This window comes from Lygodium microphyllum, chromosome 1 (genome assembly GCF_053477565.2).
Source record: "Lygodium microphyllum isolate KBCC chromosome 1, Lygodium_microphyllum_v1.1.10, whole genome shotgun sequence".
Lineage (NCBI taxonomy): Eukaryota > Viridiplantae > Streptophyta > Polypodiopsida > Schizaeales > Lygodiaceae > Lygodium > Lygodium microphyllum.
The window spans coordinates 153,508,790-153,534,716 of NC_141135.1; the positions used below are offsets into that span (position 1 = coordinate 153,508,790).

A 25,927-nucleotide genomic window follows, 5' to 3' on the forward strand; every position below is an offset into this window, starting at 1 on the left:
CATCTTCAAGAGTGAGGTAAATCAGGCCATAGATAAAGTGGAACGCCGTATTGTGGATGCCCTCGTGTGAGCAAGAAAGATGAGTTCCCAATAGCACACGTAAGAAACTGATGAAAGATTATGTTTTCTTGAACATTATTATTACGTGGCAATGCTCTCAAGGCACTAAAGAGATAAGGCACATAAAGAGGCTGCCAAAGATGAAGATAGCGCCACGGAAACTACTGACCAGACTTAGGGATAGCAAAAAGAAGTGGCGGGAAAGATTTATCCAGATTTGGAAGTCTAAGGTTCTGTATCAAGGTAAAGTGTTCATGTGGAGGCTGCTCATTGGGGTCTTCCAACGGGAGAAGTGCTCCGTGCCCGAAAGATCTCTGCAAGTCGTTGCGTTTTTTGTACTACATGTGATGAGACATTGCTTCACCTCTTTGTCTCTTGCCCTGTTGCACAATAGATATGGAATTTCATTAACCTGTGTGTGGTCCTTGGTAACTCAGCACTGCATATCAATTTGTTCGTGGATTACGGGAAATATGTCCTCTATGCCCTCTTTGCATCCAGATTGTTCCTGCCTATTCCATTTCCTTAGATGGACAACCTTGTGGCATATATGGCGTACTCGCAATGCCTTTATTTTTGATTCAGCAAGAGGCATCCATGGGCATGTGGCCCGTGTGCATGGATTAGTGTTATGGCAAATCTCTTCTATGATGTCAGTTGAACTGGTTCTTCCAGATATTGTTGCTCCCTAGCTGGCAATTGTTCGCTCTACTCCAGCTGTTCCTACTCTGTGATTTATTAGTATTGTTCATGTAATAGGTTCTGGTTGTTCTGAGAGCGTGCAGGCCTCATGTAAATATGAGAGAGAGAGAGAGAGTGTGTGTGTGTTTCCTGGAGGGCCATGGGCTTCGGCATGGCAATACCCAACTCCGGAGTTCTTGGTGGCACGTTCTTAATGCTGATTCGCGGTTTTCCAGTTCTTCTTCATCGCTGCTTACTCATTTGGTGTGTTCCTGGAAACACGTCCTTCAAAAAGCTCAGTGGCACCCAACGGAGGATCGCTTGGCTACTAACTCCTTTCAATTGGAATTACTGGCAGTCTCGCGTTTACTTTCGTGGGAAGGTAAACATGGGCTTAGACCACAATTCAACCGGATGGCACGTTTGGGCTTGTCTTCAGTTGCGGATGCCACCCTTGCCAGTACCAATGTGCTTATATCGTTTCGTACTGCTAGGAGGCTTTTCCGGATCCCTCGTGGATATAGGCCTTTATGGGAACAGCTTTTGACGGTGCTCCAGAGCAGACAACCCTTTCCTGCTCTTGCTTTGGATCATCCCTGGCAGGATTGGGACCTACAAGGCCGGCTGCATTTGAGCAAAGCTTCTACTAACCAAGTGTATCATCTTCTGATTAAAGATAATCAATGGCTAGTTACTAAAGCGAATGCTTTATGGGGATTGCGTAAATCCCGGTCATGGTGGAGGGCAGCTGTGATGGAGGGCTGGGTCAACAAGACACCCTTTAAATACAAAGTCTTTCTTTGGAGAGTGATGATTGGGGGTCTTCCGCTTGCTTCGGCTCTTTCCAAGCGACGAATCTCCAATGGCACCTGTTTCTTTTGCACCACTACTATGGAATCCGCCCGCCACCGATTTATTTCTTGCCCCATCGCTAAGAAAGTTTGGTTATTTTTGTCAGCCGTTTGGCGAGGGGTGGTTGGTATCACACTGCGCCCCTTTGATTGGGTTTTGGGCCAGCCCAAATACCCTACTCCCGCACAGCCACATATGAAGCTCATGTATCACTTTCTTCGATACTAGGGCTGTTGGCATAACTGGACCATTCGGAATGCTTTTCTGTTTGACTCCGCCCATAATGTTCAGCGGCATATTGTGAGGCTTAAGGGCCTCTTGTATTGGCAGTTAGCCCTTCTCCATCGTTCTGATTTGCTCTCTACGGAGGACTTCCGTCCTTGGCATATGGCAATTTCCTCCGCAACCTTGCCATGAAATTGTAACTTGTAGTACTTAGCACCTCTTCACATGATGGCTTGGATTGTCATCATGTTTCTTGTAATCAAGTAATCTTGTATTTTTTTCGTAATTAATACAATTACCTTTTACGAAAAAAAAGAGAGAGAGAGTGTGTGTGTGTGAGAGAGAGAGAGACAAAGTGTGCTTACCTGATGGTCTGATGTATTAGAAAGTAAGAGATACACAGAGAATGTTGACCTGATGGTCTGATGTAAATATTTACTACTTAATTCAATTATCTTCACGAAAAAGAGAGAGAGAGAGAGAGTCCTACCCTAGGGTTTCTACAACTCTACATTCCACTCCTATGTCTCATGTGCCAATCTTGTGCCCTGTGTGCCAACCTCGTGTCCACCATGTGGGCCTAAGGGGCCTACGTACTATTCGTCACCTGCCTATGTCATGCTACCCAATTTTCACAAAGCGCAACTTCTATACTTTTGTAGTGAGCGCCCCATATAGCATCAAAGTTAGATGATGTCACATAGGCGTTGTCCTGCAACTAGTCATTTGAACAAGCAACTTGTTCTGCCTCTGCAACATCTACTATACTTGTTAAACACCTACTATACCTGTGCTTCGAAACCCCAAAGCACTGCCTCTGGTCGTGTGAGGAGGTGTAGCTCGTGTGAAGAGGAGCATGTTGTGGTGCCTTGGATGTATCTCATGGGGAGCTTTTTGTTGCAAGCGGTCAACCAAGGCCGTCACCTTCTATATGAGGCCAGAATGCAGGACACGATACTCATTATCGAGGCAGGGTCGTGTGCAATGGTCGGTTTAGAGGCTCTACCCATTCGCTAGGTGCTGGAGCCCACAGCAGACCACTCTGAGGTATGGGAGATGATAGGGAACCTTACTGGTTGGCATATCTTGAAGGCGTGGTGTCAAGAGGCTTTCGGCGGAAAGAAACTTTCTGTACAAGCGACCTTAGTAGAGCTCTGGACCTCCATCATCCACTCTCTCCGGGGCCGATGGGATCAGGTGCAAGGCGAGTCCAGGGCTTGTCAGGAGCTCCGAGGTCATTTCATGTGCACTTAGGGTGACCAGGACTTGTTTTCTGTGATGTAGGCAGGTAGCCCCACATGGCGATACATCCCCCTCCATGGCTTCTTGCCCCCATCCCCCCCAGACCGCCTTGAGAGGCTTGTATACATGATGTATTTGTGACTTTTTTCATCAGCTCCAGCTAGTCTGTTGAGCATGAGCACTCTGTTGTAATTTGTTCTTTGTTTGAGTAATATAATCAGCCACATTTTACTTGCAAAAAAAAACTATACCCGTGCTTGCCATGCGGAAGGTCAACCTGTGTGAGCCTGCAACAGACATAGCATGAGCTACTGACAACTACACTTTGATGGAAGGTTTAAACATGCCTGAGGTGGACCAAGCCCCTGATGCTTTGGGTCCAAACATGGACTTGGAAGAAGCTACAGTGGAAGAAGATATAGTATCCTGCAGCGACGAAGCTGCAGTGGAAGAACATATTGTGCAAGCATCTCCATGAACAGTTTCTTGCTGCCCCTGAGGCCCCTGATTTGGGCAATTCTCCACAATGCTTCTACACTCATGTGGCTTCTCCTTCAAAGTATTTGCAAGAACCAAAGTGGGAACAATCGCTCAAGTTTGCCAATTCTTTGTTGGAAGAGTGTCAAGCATAATCACCGAGCTATTCCATGCCTGCGTGAAGGAAGAGATTTCAGATTCATAGGTGAATACTCAGGCTTTTCTTTGCTCCTACTCCGCTTTCCATGAGCAAGGTGTCATTCTTCTCTTCACCGGCTCCATCCTCACCAGGATCCATCAATCGTTGGCATCTCTTCTTCAAGCCGATTATGTGGAGGAGATTTTCATGGGGTTTGCATGGTTTCTATGAGGTTGTACCCCATTCTCATTTGGTACGAGAATTTCTTCTTACCCAACAGCCCCTCTTCTTTGATAAACAGTTGGTGCACATTGTTTTGTAGCATCCAATGGCAGATTTCCACAGTTTGCTCAAGTAGGCATGTTTGGTATGGGTGGAAGTCGAGTGTTGCCTGGCTGTTTACTAGGCTCTCCTCAAGGATGCTATGGCTGTAGTGGGTCATGCATGCTATGGGACACAACCAAAAAGAGAGCCAACTAGTTGCACCTCAATTGTAGTGGTACGAGGTCTCTTTGGTTTAGACTCAAGTGAGGTACCTTTATTTGCCATTGTTTCTCCCATGGTCAACTCGGTCACTTTGCAGCGAAATGCCCAGACAGAAAGAGCACCCTGGTGGATCAGCCCATGGATAAAAATCAAAGCACACCCCCTGTTCTGCTAAGCAACATATTATTCAGCCTAGCCAATCTAAAGTCAAGCAACTAGGTCCTCTGTCTGACCTGAAGACACATGAATGGACAAAAGCCCAATGGAATAAATGCAACACAAAGGAGGCCTCTGTGCCCACAGTACCTGCTGATCCTTCTTCATCCCAAGGACCCCTTTGCACTTATTCGCGTCACTCAGCCAAGTCTTCTCATGCACCTACTTCTCAAGTTTCTACTACCACCAAGGATCCACAGAACCCCAAACAGCAACACCCACAATAGTGTACCTCTAACCCTCCAACCCAACTAGCTTTTGATGTTGCTGGTCAAGTCATCACTCCATGGGATCGCAAGTTTCTGAGTTCTACTTCCCACCTTGCAAATAGGCCTTCCTCTTCATGGGCCGAACATCAAAGGGCCAATCCTAATGGTGTATTGGAGACATTGGCAGCAAAGGCCCAATCCCGATGGTATATTGGAGACATTGGTAGCAAAGGCCCAAGCTCACACAGTCAAATGCCATCAACACTCTTGATCCTGTGTCTATCTAGTCCTAGGGTGCCTGTTGCACTCTCGTCCTTCTACACTTATGAATCCAAAAGTATTTGGTTCATATACGATAGCTAGAGCCACTCTATACTCTGTAATATTGTTATCGTGTTTTTTTTTTGTAATTAATATAATTACCCACTACAGAAAAAAAAATTCTTTTGATGCGACTACTGCTCCTATTCCTACTACCACCAAGGATCCACAACCCCCCAAACAGCAATAGCCACAATAGTGTACCTGTGATCCTCTAACCCACCAACTGCCTTTTGATGTTGCTAGTCAAGTGATCACTCCATGGGAGAGCAAGTTTCCAGGTTCAACTTCCCACCTTGCAAATGGGTCTTCCTCCTCATGGGCCGAATGTCAAAGGCCCAATTCCTTCAAGGTGATAGGAGACTTCTTTGAAGATAGTGTATTGGAGACATTGGCAACAAAGGCCCAAGCACACACAGTAAAACCCTGTCTAACACTCTTGATCCTTTGTGTCTATCTAGTCCCCAGGTGCCTCTTGCACTCTCATCCTTCTGCACTTCTTGAATCCATTGTATTTGGTTCATATATGATGGCCTAGAGCAACCCTATTGCTCTACAATCTTATTATTATGTACTTTTTTTTCGTAATTTTACGAGGTTTGGGGGGTGGGGGGAAGAGAGGGATAGAGAGAGAGGAAGCAATGCCAAGGCGATTGGGGTGCGGACGATAGTGAATCTGATTCCCGTCTTGCGGATGTGCCTATCTGCCCCGTGCGCTGCCTGAGTTTCCCCCTCTGACCAGCGCAGGGTTTGTTCTGCCCTGCCCTTGCCTACCTGCATTCATCCGGGCGACCTGTTGTGCCATGTAACCTTCCTGCCTGCGTCCCCCTGATCTGCAACTGTGACAAAGTGTGAGGTCATCAGCCCTGCTCGTTTTGTCCTACCTATCGATTCGCCTGCTGTCCCTTCTGACATCTGCCTGGCCCTTATCCGGGTAAGTCAGACTGGGTGCAACTGAGATTGGTAAAGTCCTATTTTCACCAAATAGAAGTGTATAGATTGGGGCTGTGGTCCTGAGGTCCTGGGGTACAAAGGCTCACTGAAGGAGACAGGTTCTGTTCGGTTCTGTGAAAGACAGCCAGAGTTCGATAATTTGTGTAATCAGCGTAAACCTTGGGAATGGCGAACTTGCAGGAATCTAATGGTATTGACATGGCCTTTCTTGACTAGCGTATTGGAAATGGGGATGGCAAAGACTTGGCAGAATTAGATGGCGATTCCTTAGCTGGGGATTCGGGGCAGTTAATGGAAGGAGACAACATGGGTAAACGGCGCAAGATGTCGGTCAAAGAACCGGACTTGTGTGCCCTGAATTTGCCTCAGCAAAATGTTCAGGCCTCGTGCTCTCAGACTAATGAGTCTTTTCGGTTTATGCTGGCCTCTGCCAATCATCTGATGTCGGAATATGCTCAAGCTAATGAGGGTAAAGCGAGTTCTTTACCACAAGGGGAACATGCGGTTGCTGTTATGGGTGCTGATCTGGTTCTACAGCAGATTGTTGCCTTCCATGAGAGGGCTGCCATCTTTTATTTTACGGGAAGGACCCCATTGATCTCCAGCATCCGGGCATGGTTGCTATCCATGCTTGCCAAGGGGGAGATGGGTCAGGATGATGTTTTAAGGCAAGAGCAGGCATCCCTTGTGGAAGAGATCTATGATGGCCCGAGGGGTTTTTTTGAGGTCCTCTTCCGTTGCCCGGAAGTGCGGGCACATATTATGCATCGTATCCGTTGTTCATGGATGGCCAGTTAGTCCACATGGTTCCTTGGAGGCCTATGGCCGAATTTCAAGAGATACTGAGACAGGCATGCTCAATTTGGGTCGAGGTGGTGGATTTCCCTGCCCATCTTTGGCGATTTCTTCCCTTCGTGTTGAGATCTCTTGGAGAGGTGTTGGTGGAGCCTCGGTTGGCCTCCCGTAATAGGAATAGGGCATGCATGCTTTGGGATACAGGGAAACCTCACTTGAATAAAGTTCATCTTCAGGTTCCGAGGTTGCAAACTTTGGTCTATAAGCTCAAATGGGGCACTTTTGCAGGATACTGTTTCAGGTGTGGGCAATTGGGACATTTTAAGAATGTGATAGAAGCCACGAGGTAATGCAGCCGTCTTTGGATCGTGATTTGGATATGCATGACCACCCTTTGCAGCAAGTAGCTCAGCAGCCTGAAGTCGCTTCTGAGCATATTGTCCAACAGGTACAACTAGATGGAAAGAAGGCTGTTTTCTCAAGCTGGAAATCAGTATGCTTCGCCCTCAAGGGGCTAGAACTTGTCTCCTCAAGATAAATCTTGGGTGTTTCGGTGGTTCGCCGTAATGCTAGATAGGAGCCTTGGTCTACTCCTGTTCACCCAGCTCCCCACACTATTACCCAGACATTTCAACACCAAGGTAGGGGATTCTATATGAATCCTCGATCTGCCACTGGTGGTAATGACAGAAGGGTCTCTGATACTGCTTTGCACTTTGACTCAGGAGGGAGAATGGGGCCTCCTCGGGATGTTTTCCGTGCCCAACAACAGTCGTTTCCTTCTTGTACTTCGATTGCTAGTTTAAAGGGAAAGGGAAGGCAGGGATCCAATAGTTCTCTTTTCTTTTCTATTTTCCGTCATGAGAATTGCGTTATGGAGCGTTAAAGGTATCTCTTCGGACAGTAAGCAGTATTGGTTGTGTTAGCCGGCAATTGGGATGTTCTATGTGCCGTGGGAGCATAAAACAACATGCTTTGACAGGATCATCTTATGTATATAAGGATTACTCGGTTTTCTACAGTGGGTGTGTTCCACATAAATCAAGAGATTGCTTTTGTGCACGATGGACTAGAGCCATCTTGCATCTTGAAATCTTGTAATCTTGTACTTGTTTTTTTTCTTTTCGTAATTAATACAATTAGAGAGAGATTACAATGTTGGTCTATACATGTACACTCAAAGTTACAAAGATGGTCATGATAAGTATGATGTCTTATTTCTTGCCTTTGCTTCCTTGGACACAGAAGCCATTGCAAGATTTGGTGCAGCCTATCCATTTTATGCTATGGAAAAAGCAAACAAATCATTTAAATCTAGTATGGGTCACTTGGCAACATGTTACCAACCAAAACGTTTGGGTGGTGCTACCTTGTTGAATGTCAAGATCCATATGTCAGTTTTGCAGGCCTTATCACAATCCTTATGTATGCAGCATCATTCTTGGACAACAATGTTATAGCTTTTATTGAGGAAATTGGCATCTCACATGGCTGCACTACAATCCATGCCTCCTAGTGGAATGTTTCAAATTCCAATCAAGTAGTCAAAATCCACAGCCTTTTCTTTCCCATCTGATTCCCTCTTGGCAAGAGATCTTTCACTACATTGCTTGGTATCCTTTCTAGAGTCTAATTCCTTGCAAGATGAGGTTTTGGCCATATCCAAGTTGCTTGACTAGTATGATAAGCCCATGGAGTGTGATAAGTTTACTAGGATGGCACCACTGGGTTTAAGGACTATATAGGATGCTATCACTCCTTGAGAGTCTCAGATTTATTCTTTCCATAGTACCTATTAATACTTTCGGATGCTTCGGGTATACAGGCCAAACTTGGAGGAATTGCTTTGGTGGTATTCCCCTTTGCCTGCATTTTAGCCTTCATTCCCATGATTGGATTGGGCTTTTGTAAAATCGGACGATGTTTTGAAATTATCATCCAATCAAGTTTTATCATAAAATGGTTGAAGATAAGAGATGAATGACTAAGAAAGCAAAAAAAGTTTGCTCTACTTGGGATAGTAAAGCTAGGTGACGTTATCAATTCCTTCAATTGTTGAGCTCTAAGCTTCTTTCTCATGGGAAATTTTTTATATGGAGGCTTCTTATAGAGGGTCTCCTCATAGGGGAACATGCTGCATGGTCCCAAGATCTCCTGTGATAGATGTGTCTTCTATATTACATGTGATGAGACTCCTATCCATCTCCTTATCTCTTAGCTAGTTGCTATATAAATCTAGGATTTCATTTCCAGACTATGGACTTCAATGGCACGTTAGTGGACAATCATCTATTCTTGGGTTTTGGGCAAGATGCCGTCCACAACCACTTTATAACCACATCCCTATCTTTTTCATTTTAAACATTGAAATGATCTTTGGTACATTGGTCAGAAATGCAATGGAAACTCTTGATTCGGGCCTCAGGCATCCATGGTCATGTAGGCTGAGTTTAAGGATTGTTATTATGGAAATTTAATTTCATGGTTTCGGCTCTAGTGTGATCCTTGAGAGGTGGCTGCTTCATGGATGAATATCATCCACACCACCCTAGTTGTGTCCGCTTCATGATCCTATTCTTCTATTCTTGTAGGCTCTTATTATTGTAGTCTTTTTGCTCATAAGACCTTTTGTAAATATTTCAATTCATTCATTCAAACTTCTTCATGGGGAGAGAGAGAGAGAGAGAGAGAGACAGAGAGAGATCTCATTCGGCGCTCTGACTTACTCCCTCGGGAGGACTTACTTCCCTGGCATATGGCAATTTCCTCCACTTCTTTGCCATGACTTTTGTAACTTTTGGTTTGTCTGGTACTGAGATTTTACACACGATGGCTTAGAGCCATCGTGTATCTTGTAATCATGTAAACTTGTACCTTTTTTTGTAATTAATACAATTACCTTTTTAAAAGAGAGAGAGAGAGAGAGAGAGAGAGAGAGAGAGAGAGAGTGTGTGTGTGTGTGTGTGTGTGTGTGATGAGATGGCTTCTCCCTCCCCTAATGCTCAGTCATCTATCAAACACACCAAGCATCTCCACGATGAATTTATTGCTGCTCCTAAGGCCCTTGACATGGATCATTCTCCGCCTCGCTCATATGCTCAAGTGGCTTGTACTTCACATGATTTGCAAGAAGCAAATTGGGAACAGTTGCTCGGGTTTGCAAATTCTTGTTTGGAGGAGTATGTCGAGCATAACCATCAAGCTATTCTCGCCTACATGGAGAAGGAGATTTTGGATACACAAGTGAAACTCAAGAGGTTCTTCACTATTTCTGCTTTTCACAAGCAAGGCGCTATTCTCTTCTTCACAAGCCACATTCTCGTGCTTTCTAGGATCCATCACTAGTTGACATCTATCCTTCAAACTAATTGTGTGGTGGAGATCCTTGCAAGCCCATGTGAATCTATGAGGTTGTGCTTCTTTCTACTTTCGCACGAGATCTTCTCCTCGATAAGCAGCCCCTTTTCCTTGATAAACAGTTGGTGCATATTGTCTCAATGGCATCCAATGGCAAATTTTCAATGTTTACTCAAGCATGCATGTCCCATATGGATGGAAGTGGAGAGTTTCTCGATTGTTTACTAGGCCCTTCTCAAGGATCCAATGGCTTCCATAGCCCATGTTTTGGTACCCGAAAGTCTAAAGGCAGCCAGTAGCAACAACAGATTGTGCATGTTGTGGAATACCACCAGAAAGAGACCCAATTGGTTGTGCCTTAATTGTAGCAGCATGCGGCCTCTTTGGTTTCAGGTCAAGTGGGGTACTTTTGCTGGTCATTGGTTCTTGTGTGGTCAGCTGTGGGTCATTTCATGGCCAAATGTCCAGACGGACCAAAAGATGGCTCCAACCTCTATACAACAATGGATTATTCAGCCCAATTAGTCTAAAGACAAGTAACCAAATTCTTCTTCAAACTTGGAAACACAAGGATGGATGGAAGCCTGATGCAATAATGGAAAAGCAAAGGAGACTTCTATGTCGTCAACATCTACTGATCCTTCTTTGCTTTCCCTCAGCAATTTATTTGCGTTGCTGAGATAAATCCTCCAATGGGCCTACTACTCGAGTACCACTCCTCCCAAGGATCTGCTACTCCCCAAATATCAACCGTAATAGCAGCCATCGAGCCAATCATCCCCGCATGGCTGTGGCCCTCTAATTCAACTGGCCTTTGATGCTGTTGGTAGTGTTATCACTCCATGGGATCACAAGTATCCAGGTTCCACCACCCACCCTACAAACATGCCTTCTTCCTCCTAGGCAGAACATTAGCTGCCTAATCCCTTTGGAGTACTAGGATATTGCTTTGAAGATGTACTAGAGACATTGGCAGCAAAGGCCCAAGCCAACACAACAAAATCTCATCAAAACTCTTGATCCTTTGTGAAGCAGATTATCTAGCTCCCCTTGCACTCTTGTCCTTTTGTGTTTGTTGAATGTATTGTATATTGCCAATGCACAATGGCCTAGAGCCACCCTGCATCTTGTAATCTTGAACCTTTTTTGTAATTAATACAACTATCCATTGCAAAAAAAAAAGAGATCTGTTATTTTACTTCGAGGGTTTGAACTTCAGTAACATCCCAAAGAATAACTAATCACACATGGGTCTTGGAAAGTTTACCCATGATTGATTTGTTTCATTTTCTTGTGTTAGGTTCGACTTTCACACATCTAACATACCAACATACCAGAAATGTTTGTACCTTCAGCTCTGCTTTTGAAATTCATGGTCGTATTGAACACATTAGAGGCTTGATGCTGTGGTAGGTTCCTTTTATGATATCAACGAGGGGCTTCATCCATGGTGAGGTTGCTCCATGGTTAGAGATTATTTGCATGGCTTCGACCAGTAGTCATGCATGCAAATGTAGGATACATAGTCTTACTATAATACTATCAAGGCATCAATAAGTTTTCTCAAAGATTAAATAGAGACAAGCAAACATGTACCAAGAGGGAGCGGGGGCAGGGGCCTGCAGTTGTGCAGACTTGCAGTGATGACTCTGCACAGAGAGAGAGAGAGAGAGAGAGAGAGAGAGAGAGAGAGAGAGAGGACGATGGCCACTGTGCCTGCATGCTGACCGATGAGATGGTTCCACTCCCCCGGATGTCCAGCCATCTGTTAAACACAGCAAGCACCTCCATGATGAATCTACTATTGCTCCTAATGTCCATGACATGGGTGAGTCTATTCCTCACTCGTATACTCACGTAGCTTCTACTTTGAAAGATTTGCAAGAAGAAAATTAGGAACAATTGCTTGAGTTTACGAATTCTCTCTTGGAGGAGTATCTCGAGCATAATCAAGCTATTCCCACCTGCACAGAGGAGGAGATTTTGGGTACACATGTGAGTACTCAAGAGGTTATGCGCTCTTTTTCAGCTTTTCATGAGTGAGTTGTTATTCTCTTTTTCATTAGTCAAATTCCCCTGCTAGCCAGGATCTGTCAATGGCTGAGATATTTTCTTTAGACCCTTCACACAACCTCCTCTGCACTTATTCACATTGCCAAGACAAATCCTCTGATGCGCCTACTGCTGGAGTTCCCACTACTGCCAAGGATCTACAACCCCTCAAAGAGTGACAACAACCACAATGCGCCTGTGACCCTCCAGTCCAGCTGCCTGTTGATGCTATTAGTAGAGTCATCACTCCATGGGATCGCAAGTATCAAGGTTCACCTCCCACACTACAGATGCACCTTTATCCTCACATGACAAACATCAGAGGCCCAATCCCTTGCGGTGATGGGGGACTTCTTTGAAGATGGTATACTAGAACCATTGCTAGCAAAAGCCTGGGCCCACACAATCAAATCTCGTCAAAACTCTTGATCCTTTGCTTCTATCCCGGGGTGTCTCTTGCACTCTCGTCCTTTGTACTTGCTGAATCCATCGTATCTGGTTCATACATGATGTCCTAGAGCCACCCTGCACTTTGTAATGTTGTTATCCTCTACTTTTTCTTGCAAAATTAATATAATTACCCATTACGAAAAAGGGAGAGAGAGAGAGAGAAAAACTGATGTCCAAACAGGTGCACAGACCTGGACTGCTACACAGTATTGCAGCCTGTTTACGCCGAGGCATTTTTGGCCTGGAGGCTGATCAAGACTGTAGACAGACCTGAAGCAGGACTTTGACCTGCAGGCAGAGAGAGACCTGCGCAGTGTTTGTAGCTACTGTGGGACTGCAGTCTGCCGTGTCGGGTTACTGCAGACCTGTTCACTGCAGGAAGTGTGACTGCAGTTAGTAGTGATCGCACCAGAACCCCACAGACCAGGCTAAAACCTTGCATATTCGAACAGTATAGTGAGAAAGAAACGCTTGTATGAACAGGTGCTGGATACATCTTTGTGTTTAGCTCTTAGCACAATGCTTGAACTGAATACAGCCTTTAAAGATCAAGTAGTGGAGGCCATGGGCCCTGATATGGATGAGGATGAGATGATACAGAATTCTGAACCTGAACATATTGAGCCCATTCTCAAGTGGACCAAACATGTGGAGGATGCTCCTGAGTGTGAAACAAATGTCTTGCTTGCTGGACAGTCTCAGCCATTGTCTTATGCTCAAGCTATGGATCAATTTGACAGTTCCTAGGAATTGGATTGGGAGCATCTCTTGGATTTTGCGAATAATTACTTACGGGGGGAGTACACTGAGCATAATCAGAACAATCTCTCAGATTTTGATGAAAATGATGCTTTGGACACTACTATGGATATGAACAAGGTCTTGCATCATTTTTCCTCTTTTTATGAAAAACGGGCCATCCTGTTCGTTATTGTCCAAATTCCAAAGATATCTTCTATAAGGTCATGGGTTGTTGGCTATCTTGCAAGAAGAGTGTGTTGAGGAGACTTTTGTAGGACCTAGGGGATTTTATGATGTTATGCTTGATGTATTATGAGTGCAAGTTGGTGCATGTTTTTCCATGGAAGCCAATGGCTGACTTTACAAAACTGCTCAGGCAAGAATGCCCAATTTGGGTCGAGGTTAAGGACTCTCGAGGTTAACCACTTCCCCAAAGAACAGTAGCTCAAAAAGCATGGGATACACGGGATACACGGGATGCACAGGCTTTGTCGTTGATTCCATTGGCAGTTCAGCGATCAATCATCCCCCGCAGCAGCTTCTTCACGAGAAGCTTGGCTAACTTTGGAGCAGATATTTGGAGGCAAGAATGAGACTCGCATCTCTTTCTTAAAGAAAGAGCTAGAGACATTGAAAATGGATGAAGGTAATTCTATTCAGGGTCACTTGAACAAAATTCAGGACTTGCAAGAGCAACTCATGAATATTAATGAGTACTATTCGGATGCACAGATGATATCTACCACTTTGAACTCGTTACCTCCTTCGTACTTGGCTTTTCATATGGCCTTAAACCTCACCATGAGGATTGCCGTGCAGCCAATCGCTTTTCTTCAGTTAGTCAGTTTGCTTCTAGAGGAGGAGCAAACACGGAGGAATAGTGGTGTGGATGCTATAGCCTTTGAGCAAGCTTTTATGGCTAGACAGAAGGGCAAAGGCAACCAAGTGAAGAATGCTCCACAAAGTTCTAGGACTTCTGGCACATCACAAGCAAACAAAAAACAAGGGGGCATGCAAGCCAAAAAGGGCAAATGCCATTATTGCAAGAAGCCAGGCCACTACATCACTGAGTGCAGAAAGCGCATTGCCAAAGAGAATAAAAAGGAGTCAGGAATGTCTGTTTCTGATGCTCCTTCCACTGCTACTGAGTCCGCGTCCTTTGTTGCAAATAGGGACTATTGTTTTTACACATGCAGTTATGACACCTCTTGGGCAAATCGAGCATTCAACTCTACTGCGGATGCAGGCACTTGGTTTTTTGACAATGGTGCTTCTAGGCATATAACATCTCGCAAAGATTTATTTGCATCTGTTCATGCAGCTCCAAATGGCAAGTTTGTACAGTGTGCCAACAATGCATCATACCCTATTAGAGGTATTGGGGAGATTGTGCTCACAGCCATTGATGGATGTATTGCCTACAAGATGCTTTATTTGTGCCACGCATAAAGAAGAATTTGCTCTCTATCTCTTCTTTGGCACATTATGGATTACAAGTCACATTTGATGATGACCGATGCATGGTGAGAGATAAAGAACACATGACTTTGGTTTTGACAGGCACTTTATGTCATGGGTTATACGAGTTGGATGCTCTTTTAGTTGATCAGTCAGTGTACTTGGCATCCACTCTTACTCCTGCTATACAGGTAGAGTTATGGCATACTAGGATGGGGCATGTGAACTTTGGCAGCTTGATGCTCTTACAGCGTACGCAGATGCTAGATGGATTACCTCTACTGGAGAGACCTCTTGAGCACTTGTATGAAGGATTTATTTTGGGAAAAATGCATCGTTTTTCTTTTCCCCGTGATGTTGCTTTTAGAGCAACATCCAGGTTGGAGTTAGTGCATTCAGATGTATGTGGACCTATACAGACAAAGTCATTGGGAGGATGTTACTATTTTGTGACTTTTATTGATGACTTTACTCGATTTTTCTAGGCCTACTCTTTGGTCAAAAAGTCAGAAGTGTATGATGTATTCTTGGCTTTTATTGCACTTATTGAAAACCAGTCTGGGTGTAAAATTAAGACTCTCCGTTCGGACCGAGGGGGGGAACACATGTCCTCTATGATGAATTCCTTTTTGAAGCAGAAGGGCATTGTCCATCAGTACACTACTGCTTATACTCCACAGCAGAATGGGGTTGCAAAGAGAAAGAATCAGTCACTCATGGAGATGGCCAGATGTATACTGAAAGCAAAGAGCTTGCCTCATAGTTTCTGGATGGAAGCCGTCATATGTGCTTGCCATGTTTTGAACAGATGCCCCACCAAATCTTTGAAGAAAATTACACCTTTTAAGGCTTGGAACAACAGGAAACCTTCTGTTCGACACTTTCGTACCTTGCATATGCACATATTCCAAAGGTACTCAAGAAAAAGTTGGATAACAAGGATGTTAAATGCATTTTCATGGGATATAGCAGTGAGAGTAAAGGCTACAAACTCTATGATCCTATTTCTAAAAAGGTGTTTGTTAGTAGGGATGTACTATTTGATGAAAAATCAGAATTGTCCCTCGCTGGTTTTGACACATACCAAGCTGCCCATGATGTATTTGAAGGGCTGCTGCCCATTACATTTGGTGATTCAGCTAGAGTTTTAGCAAGTGAACTCAATGTTCAGCCAGTTCTTCCTTTGAAAAATGCAGAAAGTCAGCCTTTGGCTGATTTGAATATTCAGCAAAGTGCTGAAACTGAAATTCAGCAAGAGCTTATGCACAGTCAAGAGGCAAGACAAATGCCTAGATGGTATTTACAGGCTATGAAAGATAGTCATCTAGATGCACCCATGGCTAGTTGTACTAGAAGGAAGCTCGTATGCATGGTACTGCACATACCATGGAGTTTGTTATGGCAGCAAGCACCCTTGATAATGAGGAGCCTGAATGTTTTGAACATGCACAAGAGTGTATACATTGGATGGCAGCAATGAAAGCTCAATTGGATTCTATCACTAAGAATCAAACATGGGATTTGGTGTCTTTGCCATTTGGGAAGAAAGTCATTGGAACAAAATGGGTCTACAAGCTGAAATGGAATGTAGATGGATCCATTGACAAATACAAGGCAAGGCTTGTAGCTAAAGGCTATGCACAGAAAAAAGGCATTGACTATGAGGAGACATTTGCTCCTACTTCCCGTATGACGACTATCAAGTCTATGGTTGCTTTGGCTACTCATTATGGATGGACTGTGCATCTGTTGGATATTAAAACTGCATTTTTATATGGGGAACTTCATGAGAAAATATATGTACAGTAGCCCATTGGTTTTGCAATTGAGGGCTTGGAACACTTAGTCTGCAAGCTGAAAAAAGCTTTGTATGGTTTGAAACAAGCTCCTAGAGCTTGATATGCAAAGATAGGTGCTTTCTTGCTTAGCCAAGGATTCATAAACAGCTCATCTGAGTCTACCCTTTACGTATGTAAAGAGGGGGGATCCATGCTGATCATTTGTCTTTATGTTGATGATCTCCTGCTTACAAGGACACATGCTAATCAGATTACAACAATTAAACAAAATTTGCAGCAAACTTTTGATATGTCAGACTTGGGGTCTCTGCATTATTACTTGGGCATTCAATTCATACATGATGCTAGAGGTATTGGGTTATCACAGTCAAGATACATTGGTAAACTTCTTGAGAAGTTTGGCTTACAGGATTGCAAGCCAATTTGTACACCAATGGAACCTGGACTTAAACTGTCATTGCATGATGAGAGTGATTTTTTTGATATACACACATATGCTCCAACAGTTGGATGTCTTATTTACTTATGCAACACTAGGCCAGACATATAGTTTGCAGTTTCAGCCTTGAGCAAATATATGCATCAGCCACGCATGTCACATTGGCAAGCTGTTAAGCGTGTCTTCCGTTACTTGCAAGGTACTAGATCTCTTGGATTGCTTTATGCCAAGGGGGGACCACTGCAGTTATATGCTTACAGTGATTCTAATTGGGCTGGTGATTATGATTCACATCACTCCACTAGTGGCAATTGTTTCTTTCTTGGCTCATCTTGCATATCTTGGCTTAGCAAGAAACAGTCCACTGTTGCCACATCGTCATGTGAAGTTGAATACAAGGCAGCTTTCACTACCACAGTTGAATGCGTATGGATTAGACGCTTGCTTGCTGATCTGGATGTATCTGTTACAGAGCCTACTCCTTTGTTCACTGACAGTCAGAGAGCCATTGCAGTGGCACGAAACCCAATGTTTCATGCACACACGAAACACATTGAGATACATTATCACTTTGTCAGAGAGAGGCTACATGCAGGTGATATCAACCTTGTCTATTGTCCTACCACCAGTAATGTGGCAGACATCTTCACCAAAGCTCTTCCTCGAGAAAAATTTGAACATTTCGCCATGCTTTAAATTTGATCTCCTTTAGTGGCGGATGATCCTTGTACTCTTGATTACTCTTCACTCCAGGGGGGTTTGTTAGGTATTTCACTCACGTCTCACTTACGCCTACGCTCACATCAGAGTGTCGGTGATCATAGGACATTGGGGCACTTTTTACTCTCGGTAGGAGAGGTTTTTTCCCCCAGACTTATGGTATTATTTCGTATGTGCTTATGACACACACTTACGGGCACTTACCGTGTTCGCGTTTGAACACCCCCCTACAACCCTAAGGTCTAAGGGTTGTACCTTGTACTTTCAGTTTACACTCTTTCAATCTATCGTATTGGGTGTCCTGCTTCACTCTCTACTGTCTACTGGTTTTCTGTGCTAAGCTTCGATCCTATCCTCCCTCACAAGCAAGTGAACAATTTTCCCATGAGGGACACTATCCAAGTGGCACCTACTGTATGAGTATTCTTCAGCATGTAGTATACTTTGCATCTCATTGTGCAGAGCACTAGCTTGAGTGGATCCTAAGCTTGAGTGCAGAGCACTAGCTTGGTTGTTTTCTGCAACGAATTACTTTCTATGATAAAAAAATAGACTAGCTACTCCCTCTCTCTTTCCCCCAACTTGTAAAACCAACTGAATGGCTAAGACCCAGTCCCCCAAAAACGTTTTCTCAATTTGCATGGGCATTTTTTCCAAATGACAATCTTCTAAATCTATTTCTCAAATTTATCCAGCCATTCAACTAATTTTTAGAATTAACTAATTGTAGAAGTTAATTTCAACCCTTTTAACCCTACCCAAAATTAAATGTGTCCATCCATAACTAAATTGGCTAGGCCATTTGCAACCTGGAGTAGGCCCATCCATAATTAATTAATGCTAGTTCCTAGTATCACCACTGACACTTATTGACCAAATAATTTTCCTAGGTTCAAAACTAACATCATTTGATCCCCAAAGCCTAGCTGGTATAACTTATCATAACTTTTGCGTTTGACTCCCACTGCACCCTCAGGGTCCTTGGCCTATTACCTTGAAATAACTGCCATGTGCATCACATGTGCTAAACAACCTTGCACATTTAATTGATAACTTAATCAAATGTTATCTACAAGATTAAAGAATCTCAAAATTTCACATCCCTGTGGCACAATTTCAATTTCATTATCCTTCACTTTGCAAGCAATGTATGCATGCTGCTAGGGAATTGCTCACATTGGTTCATTCCCTGTTGCTCAAGACTTCGGATGACTCTTTCATTGCTCTATGGTCTAAGAGGTTGGCTGATCTTGTAAGTAGTTTCAATTGCAATCTTACCAACAAGACAAGCTGAAAACCTTGACAAAGGGTTTGCGAGGTAATGCATGTCAATTGCCTAAATTCTTTCGCGATTTGCATGCATCACCGGCTCAAGTAAACATGGTGAGACTACAAAATGCAATGGTCAGATGGTTACTGATCCCCAATCCATTGTTCATATGTATATGACATTATTTTCTAGATCTGCTTGGCTAAGACAAGTACCTTTTGATCAGATTACCAATGGTCATTCGGTATTTTATGCCTTGACCAGGGATCAGGTTTCTGTGGGCATCTATGCAGCTTTGGAAGCTGATGATGAGATTATGGATGTCTTCTTGCACTTGCAAGGGATAAAAGCCCCAATTAGGATGGTCTCACTAATGAATTTTTCGAGGCTTATGCTACTCCATTTGGCTAAGCCCATGACAACCATGTGTCAGGAGGTTTACGATACTGAACCATTCATGCATCATGGAAAGAATGAGTTATCAAGTTGATCCTCAAAGTCCTTCCCCTGCAAGCTCAAACATTAGAGACATGGGTGCCATGTACCAGCTATTCTCCAGGGTACTAGCTAATCACCTCCATAAGCACCTCCCTTGCATTGTGCATTCCTATCAGTATGGGTTCATCAAAGGCTGTCTAGATCTAGATATGAAGTAGTCTTGTAAACTTTGAAAACGTGTAGCATTATATGTGTACCAAATCATTACTCACATTGATCTTCATTGCACCAATATATTAAAAAGTTTATGCAGATTTTACATTTAAGAAACTACAACCTTGAACTCTGGAAACTTTAAGCCAAATCCCCAAAACAGACAATAACCTAGCTTTAGCAACCCGATAACTTAGACATGTTCAACCTTCACAATCAACCATCAAGTCTTCAGTCTTACAACTCAGCCTTTATATTCAAAGATGCTCCAAACATCTTAAAAATGTGCCAAGGGAGAGTGTCTGAGAAATTCAGAAGAAGCACCAAATTCTTACAGCCTCGCCAGATTATGTTAGCTATGTTCATGTTAGATAATCTCAAAGAACATTTGAAATTGTTTGTATACAGATGTTCCTTACGTTGCAAGAATTGCAGTTAAGCTGAGCAGAAATGTCACTGCCATTGTACATGGGTACATATAATCGGTCTTGTACCATCCATCTTGCTCAGTTTTATAAAAGTAGCCGCCATAAAACATCCAAGTCTTCTCTAATCCATTTGCCTAGAACAAGCAATCATCTGCTGAACTAACTGTTCACGAAGAACAGAATTTCCCTTTTGTGCATGTGAAATCTGAGCTAATTTATAATTTCTCACAAGTAAACCCATTTGAAGTATAATTCTATTTTTGTGTAAGACCATTCATGTATGATGGCTAACCTGAAAGAGCTGTTTGATTCCTGTCCAGACAAAAGAATCAGGAGGTCGAAGAAAAAAGGGTATCACAATAGCACCAATCCAAAGTAAGCTGAGGCATATATCAAGCAAAAACACCCACCGCAGAAAAGCAAATGTCACCATTACAGCAGACCCAAAATTGCCTTCAATGTCTTTAAGTTGTTCTACCCACAATCCACGACAGCCCTACAAACACTCAACAAAAGGAAGAGGATAGATAGTCAATATCTTCAGCAGCCATAGCTGTATTTTACCAACTGTGAAGAGTCATATACTATGAACCAGCATCATCTGTAAAATTTATATAGGTTTCCATTCATTACCACTAACCTATTGTAGAGATGCTACTGCTGCCGCTTGTTTCTGCCGTCCTGCGCCTCTCAGCCCCTCATCCATCTTCTCTACTTTCTCTCAGCCCTCTCCCCACACTCTTTTTTCTCTATCACCTCTGCTACCACTGCAGTACTGAATTTGGTTGTTATTATGTTCAGATTTCTCAGCCCAGCAGTAAAGAGAAGACGACTGTTCTAACACCTTTACATTTCCTCCTTAACCTGATGGCTCCTTTTCCTTGTAAACCTCTCTCTCTCTTTTTTTTTTCGTAAAAGGTAATTGTATTGATTACGGAAAAAAGGTACAAGAGCACATGATTACATGATTACAAGAGACACGAGGGCCCTAGGCCAACGTGTGGGAAATCCCCGTACTAATGCACTAAAAAGGTTATACCAATCATGGCAACAACCCAGAGGCAATTGCCATATGCCAGGGATGCAAATCCTCCCGAGGGAGCAAGTCGGAGTACCGGATGAGATCTAGCTGCCAATGCAAGAGCCCTTTAAGCCTGGCAATATGTCTCGGTACATTAGAGGCCGAATCAAAGAGAAAAGCATTGCGCGTGGTCCAAATGTGCCAGCATCCCCAGTATCTGAAAAAGTGAAATAAGATCTTCATATGTAACTGTGGCGGTGTGGGGTACTTTGGGCGCACAAAAACCCAATCGAAAGGAGTTAGTGAGGACCCCACCACTGCGCGCCAAATTTGCGACAAGAGTGACCAAATATTCTTGGCGAGCGGGCAAGAAAGAAAACGATGTCGGGCCGATTCCGCAGTAGTGGTACAGAAGAAACAATTGCCATTCGAGATTCGACGCTTGGAAAGGGCCGAGGCAAGAGGAAGACCACCAATCATTACCCGCCAAAGAAAAACCTTGCATTTGAAAGGTGCCTTATTCAGCCAGCCCTCCATCAGCGTTGCCTGCCACCATGACAGCGATTTCCGCAGTCCCCAAACAGTATTAGCTTTCACACCCAGCCATTGGTGATCTTGAATGAGAAGATGATACACCTGATTAGTAGAGGCCTTTTCCAAACTCAACCGGCCTGCAAGGTCCCAGTCCTGCCAAGGACGATCCACAGCCAGGGCAGGAAAGGGTTGCCTACCCTGAAGCTCCAACAAAAGCTTTCCCCATAAACCACGGTATCCGCGTGGGATCGTGAAAAGTCTCCTAGCAGTCCGAAACGATGCGAGGACATTGCGAGTGGCAAGGGTAGCATCCGCAATCGAAGTCACACCTAAACGGGCCATGCGGTTAAATCTCGGTCTGAGCTGATATTTGTCTTCCCAGGAAAGTAATCTCGATACTGCCAACAATTCCAGCTGAAAGGAGTTAGTTTGCAAGCGGTCCCCTACTGGATGCCAACGGGCCTTTTGGAGCACCACTTTCCAAGAGCCGACCAAGTGCAGTAACAAAGAGGAAGAGGGACTGGAAAATCGAGAGTCAGCATTAAGGACATGCCACCAGGAGGCCCGAAGCCGTGTGTTACCATGGCGTAGGCCGCTGTCCTCAAGAAAATAACGGGCTATGATGGTCCACGGGTGATGATCCACACACATGGCACGAAAAAGAGACCAACGAAGAGCCAGCATATGAGTTTCTGCATCCAAAATAGCTCCACCACCCATGCGTTTAGGGGTACATGTATGTGACCATGAAATCCACGAAATGCCTGCCTGCAGTGAATCCTTCTTCCATAGCATGAAACGAATGGGATGAGTGAGAGCCTTCAAAGTAGTAGGCATCCACGGCAGCAATGGCAGGAAATACGTTAGCATTGGTAGCATAATTGTCTGAGCCACTTTGAGGCGGACATGGAATGGCCACGCTTGCGACTTCCAATACATAAACTTCGCCGCCAGTTTTTGTGAAATCCACTCCAATAGGCCCTTTGGCCGTACATCCACCCCCAATGGGAATCCAAGATGCCTGACAATGGAGCCTCGGGAAACCACCTGGCCCTGCCAGCCTAATCACTGTAAATCAGGCTCCGTGCAACTGAGAATGGCTGACTTAAAGGCATTGATGCGAAGACCAGAGGCCTGACCAAAGAGCGTCCAAACATCTAATGCCTTTCGAATGTTGTCCCTGTCCGCCCGCAAAATCATAAAGGTGTCATCAGCCAAAGATTGGCTAATGAAGTGCTGCCCCAAAGGAAGAGACAATCCGGCCAGCTGAGCAGAAGCTGCCATTGAGGATAACATTGAAAGGACCGGGTGAGTCGCCAGGGCAAAGAAGAGAGGACTCAAAGGGCAACCCTCTCTGACCGAGTGTACAAGGACAAATGGCTCTGTAACCCCACCATTGAGCATAACTCTTGAAGAAGCCGCAGCACTAATGGTGTAGATCAATCGGGACATGCGGGTGCCAAAGCCCATAGCAGACATGAGATCTGCAATGAAAGACCAGTCGACATAGTCAAACGCCTTTTCCAAGTCTAATTGAATCAATACCACTTCCTGACCGGAGTGCTGCACATAGTCAACAGCCATTTGCACATTTAAGATATTATGAAGAATATTGCGGCCCTTGATGAAACCATATTGGAGAGGATGCACAATAGCTGGAAGGTGCTTGTGAAGCCGATTCGCCAGCACTTTGGAGAAGATTTTATACATCGAGCCCATCAAAGAAATTGGTCTCCAGTGTTGCAGCTTTGACGGCGAAGGGACCTTTGGAATCAGTTTGATAAGGCCTTCTTTCCATGAGGAAGGCATGACCCCTGTTTCCCAAACCTGCTGAAATATGACCGCCAATGGCTTCACCAACTGCGTGGCCGAGTTCTCAAAGAATTCATTAGTGAGACCATCCCAACCAGGACTTTTATCCTTAGGCAGGTGCAACAAAACATCCGTAACCTCCTCCTCGCAAATATCCGCCTCCGAAGTGGCTTGCATATCAAGTGGAACCTGCTGGCAGACCAGATGATAGAAAACCGAGCGGGCATGCGTAACCTGGCTAGAAGGCGAGGGAGAAGAACCAAGAAGTTCCATAAAATAATTTCTGCACATATTGACAATGGTCTGCGGATCAATGACCATGCGACCTTCCGAATCCTGGAGTCTAGTCATATTTTCGCGAGCCGGAGAAGCATGCAAGGCACGAAAGAACTTATGAGACTGGCAGGCACTATCTTGCAATGTGTCAATCAAGTTATGCAGCTTGTCCTGCTGATAAGATTTTAACTGAAACACTTGAATAAGATGGGCCACACGCCTCTCCAGTGACAGCAGAAAATCATCATCTGGGGAATCCACGAGCAAGGAACGGACCAAAGCCAGTAAGTCCTCTGCTGCATGTCGACGTCGCCGACAAAGAGAGGCATGATGAATCCCATACTGCCGAGCAACCCGCTGCACATTAGAGAGCAGCCGTGCAAATGAAGCCAAGCCCTCCGAGGCGAAGTCCAATAAGAACCTCTCAATCAATTGCTGCATATAGCCCTGAAAAATTGGATGCTTCAAATAAGAGGAGTTGAAACGTAAGGGGAGCCTATCCAGCAACTGCATAAAGGTGCAATAGATTGTGCCCGCATCTCAAGGTGGAGGGGGAAATGGTCCGACAACGCATATTGCTGCAAGACCTTCATTTCCAGCATCTCGGGAAGAAAATCATCCCCCTGCATGATATACATTCGGTCCAACCGCGACCAAGTAGTTGCATATTGTGCGGAATGAAAAGTAAACCCTGAAAAAGAAGGGTGAAGCCACGACCAAAGATCTTGCTTAAGTACGCGCAAAGCAAAGGAATTCCACACCCGGCTTTTCGGCGTATCCATTACCGAATGCCCTGAAGTGGACTAAGAAGAGTCAACACACATATTGAAATCTCCCATCAAAAGCCCCCTTCGGCCAAGTGACATGGAGCCCTGCAAAGTCGACCAAAGATCCCGTCGGGATGCGGGATCATTCGGAGCATAGAGGCCCAGCAACCATAAAATCTCTCCTGCAAATAAGACTTCGATTACCACAAAGCGGCCCTGCACATCATTCTTAACAAGAACAGGCTGGTATTTCTCATGGACAATCATCAGCACGCCCGAATAGTGCGTAGCATGTGTCCCTGCATAAAACAGACGGAATCCATGACAATCCACAACTTTTCCCGCTTCACCGTGACTTTTGTGCTCAACTGCGGGCTAGTTGGGTTGGTGTGAGATTGTCACCCAAAAACACACCGGTCCCCTTCAATGTACGGCGTTGAGCTAGGAAGTCTCTCCTAGCCTGCATGGTGGGGAAGCGGAGAATGAGTGCACGCTCTTTTGAGCTTTCCCTTTTTGTGCTTTTCTTGCCCACTCTCCAAGCGGAGACATGCCTGTCTTTCTTAATATTCATTAACGTGTATGGCACCTTGGTGTCCTCATCCACTTTTTCATGCATCTTCAGCCCCATCACCCGAACATGGAGTGCTCGCATTTTCCTTTTTTGTTCCTCTTCCAATGTGTCATTGATTATGGTTGTTGTAGGTGCGTGTGCTAGGTGTTTTTCCTTTGCAATTTGAATCCATTGCTCTGCCTCCTCTACTTGCTGTTGGGTTTTCTTGAGCATCTCTGCCCAAGAAACAGCCTCCTTCGTTGTCTCCTCCTTTTTTTGGAGTTGTTGTACTTCTTTGATGCGGGTGAGCTCCTCGGTCATGCTAGGTTGAATTTCTCCTTCCTCTAGCTTGGGGATGAGCTGAATGTCAGTCAGTAGCTGCCTAAGTGATTGAATTTCCCCATCTTGGGCCCTATCTTCAATTCCAGCTTTTTAATCTTATCGTTCAGCTGCCTGTTCACTATGCTCATCCGTTGTCATACTCCTGAGAGAGAGAGAGAGAGAGAGAGAGAGAGAGAGAGTGAGTGAGTGAGAGAGAGAGAGCGATGGCGGTCGTTAGCGTGCTGTCCCTGCGCCGTCCACCGAAGCCCTAACCCGTCTGTTTCGTTGCGTCCTGCCTGCGCGCGTCCTCCTGCACGCGGGCGTCTCCCTGTGGAGGCGCAGAACTCACCTTCGACGCCCGTGCCCGCCAGTGCTCCATTCTGTTCTGCCTGTCATCGCGCTGACCAAGAGAGAGAGAGAACCAACGGGTCTTGCTCGTCGACGGTGCCCGTTCGTCCTATCCGCCATCTGACCTGCTCGCCATCAAGCCTGCGCGTCGGTCCTGTTTGAAGTCAGACACGCCCGTCGCCTGCCCCGTCGCCTGTCCTGTCGCCCGCCTCTGACGACTGCCTGCCCTGTCGCCTGTCAGCCGCCATTGCCTGACAGACGCCCTCGCCTGCCAGG

At 44.8% G+C, this 25,927-nt stretch overlaps 2 protein-coding genes across 7 annotated transcripts in view; one reads left to right on the forward strand and one right to left on the reverse strand.

Annotated features, from left to right (window-relative positions):
* Positions 1 to 25,927, reverse strand: part of LOC148041840 (uncharacterized) — a 225,348-nt gene that overhangs the window by 102,207 nt on the left and 97,214 nt on the right. For 5 of the 6 annotated variants that reach the window (XR_015691637.1, XM_087683131.1, XM_087683121.1 and 2 more), the window contains exons 3-4: positions 20,315 to 20,518; positions 20,014 to 20,156 (exon numbers count right to left, since the gene is read on the reverse strand). Coding sequence is in view for 5 of the 6 variants with exons in the window: in XM_087683131.1 (XP_087539257.1) it covers positions 20,014 to 20,156; positions 20,315 to 20,518 (347 nt within the window). In the remaining variant the exon portion in view is untranslated. Of the gene's footprint in view, positions 1 to 20,013; positions 20,157 to 20,314; positions 20,519 to 20,662; positions 20,770 to 25,927 lie in introns of those variants that run through there. The other variant, XM_087683142.1, reaches the window with a different exon arrangement.
* LOC148041841 (uncharacterized) overlaps positions 1 to 25,927 on the forward strand; it is a 218,362-nt gene that overhangs the window by 95,323 nt on the left and 97,112 nt on the right. The gene's annotated exons all lie outside the window — the stretch shown is intronic.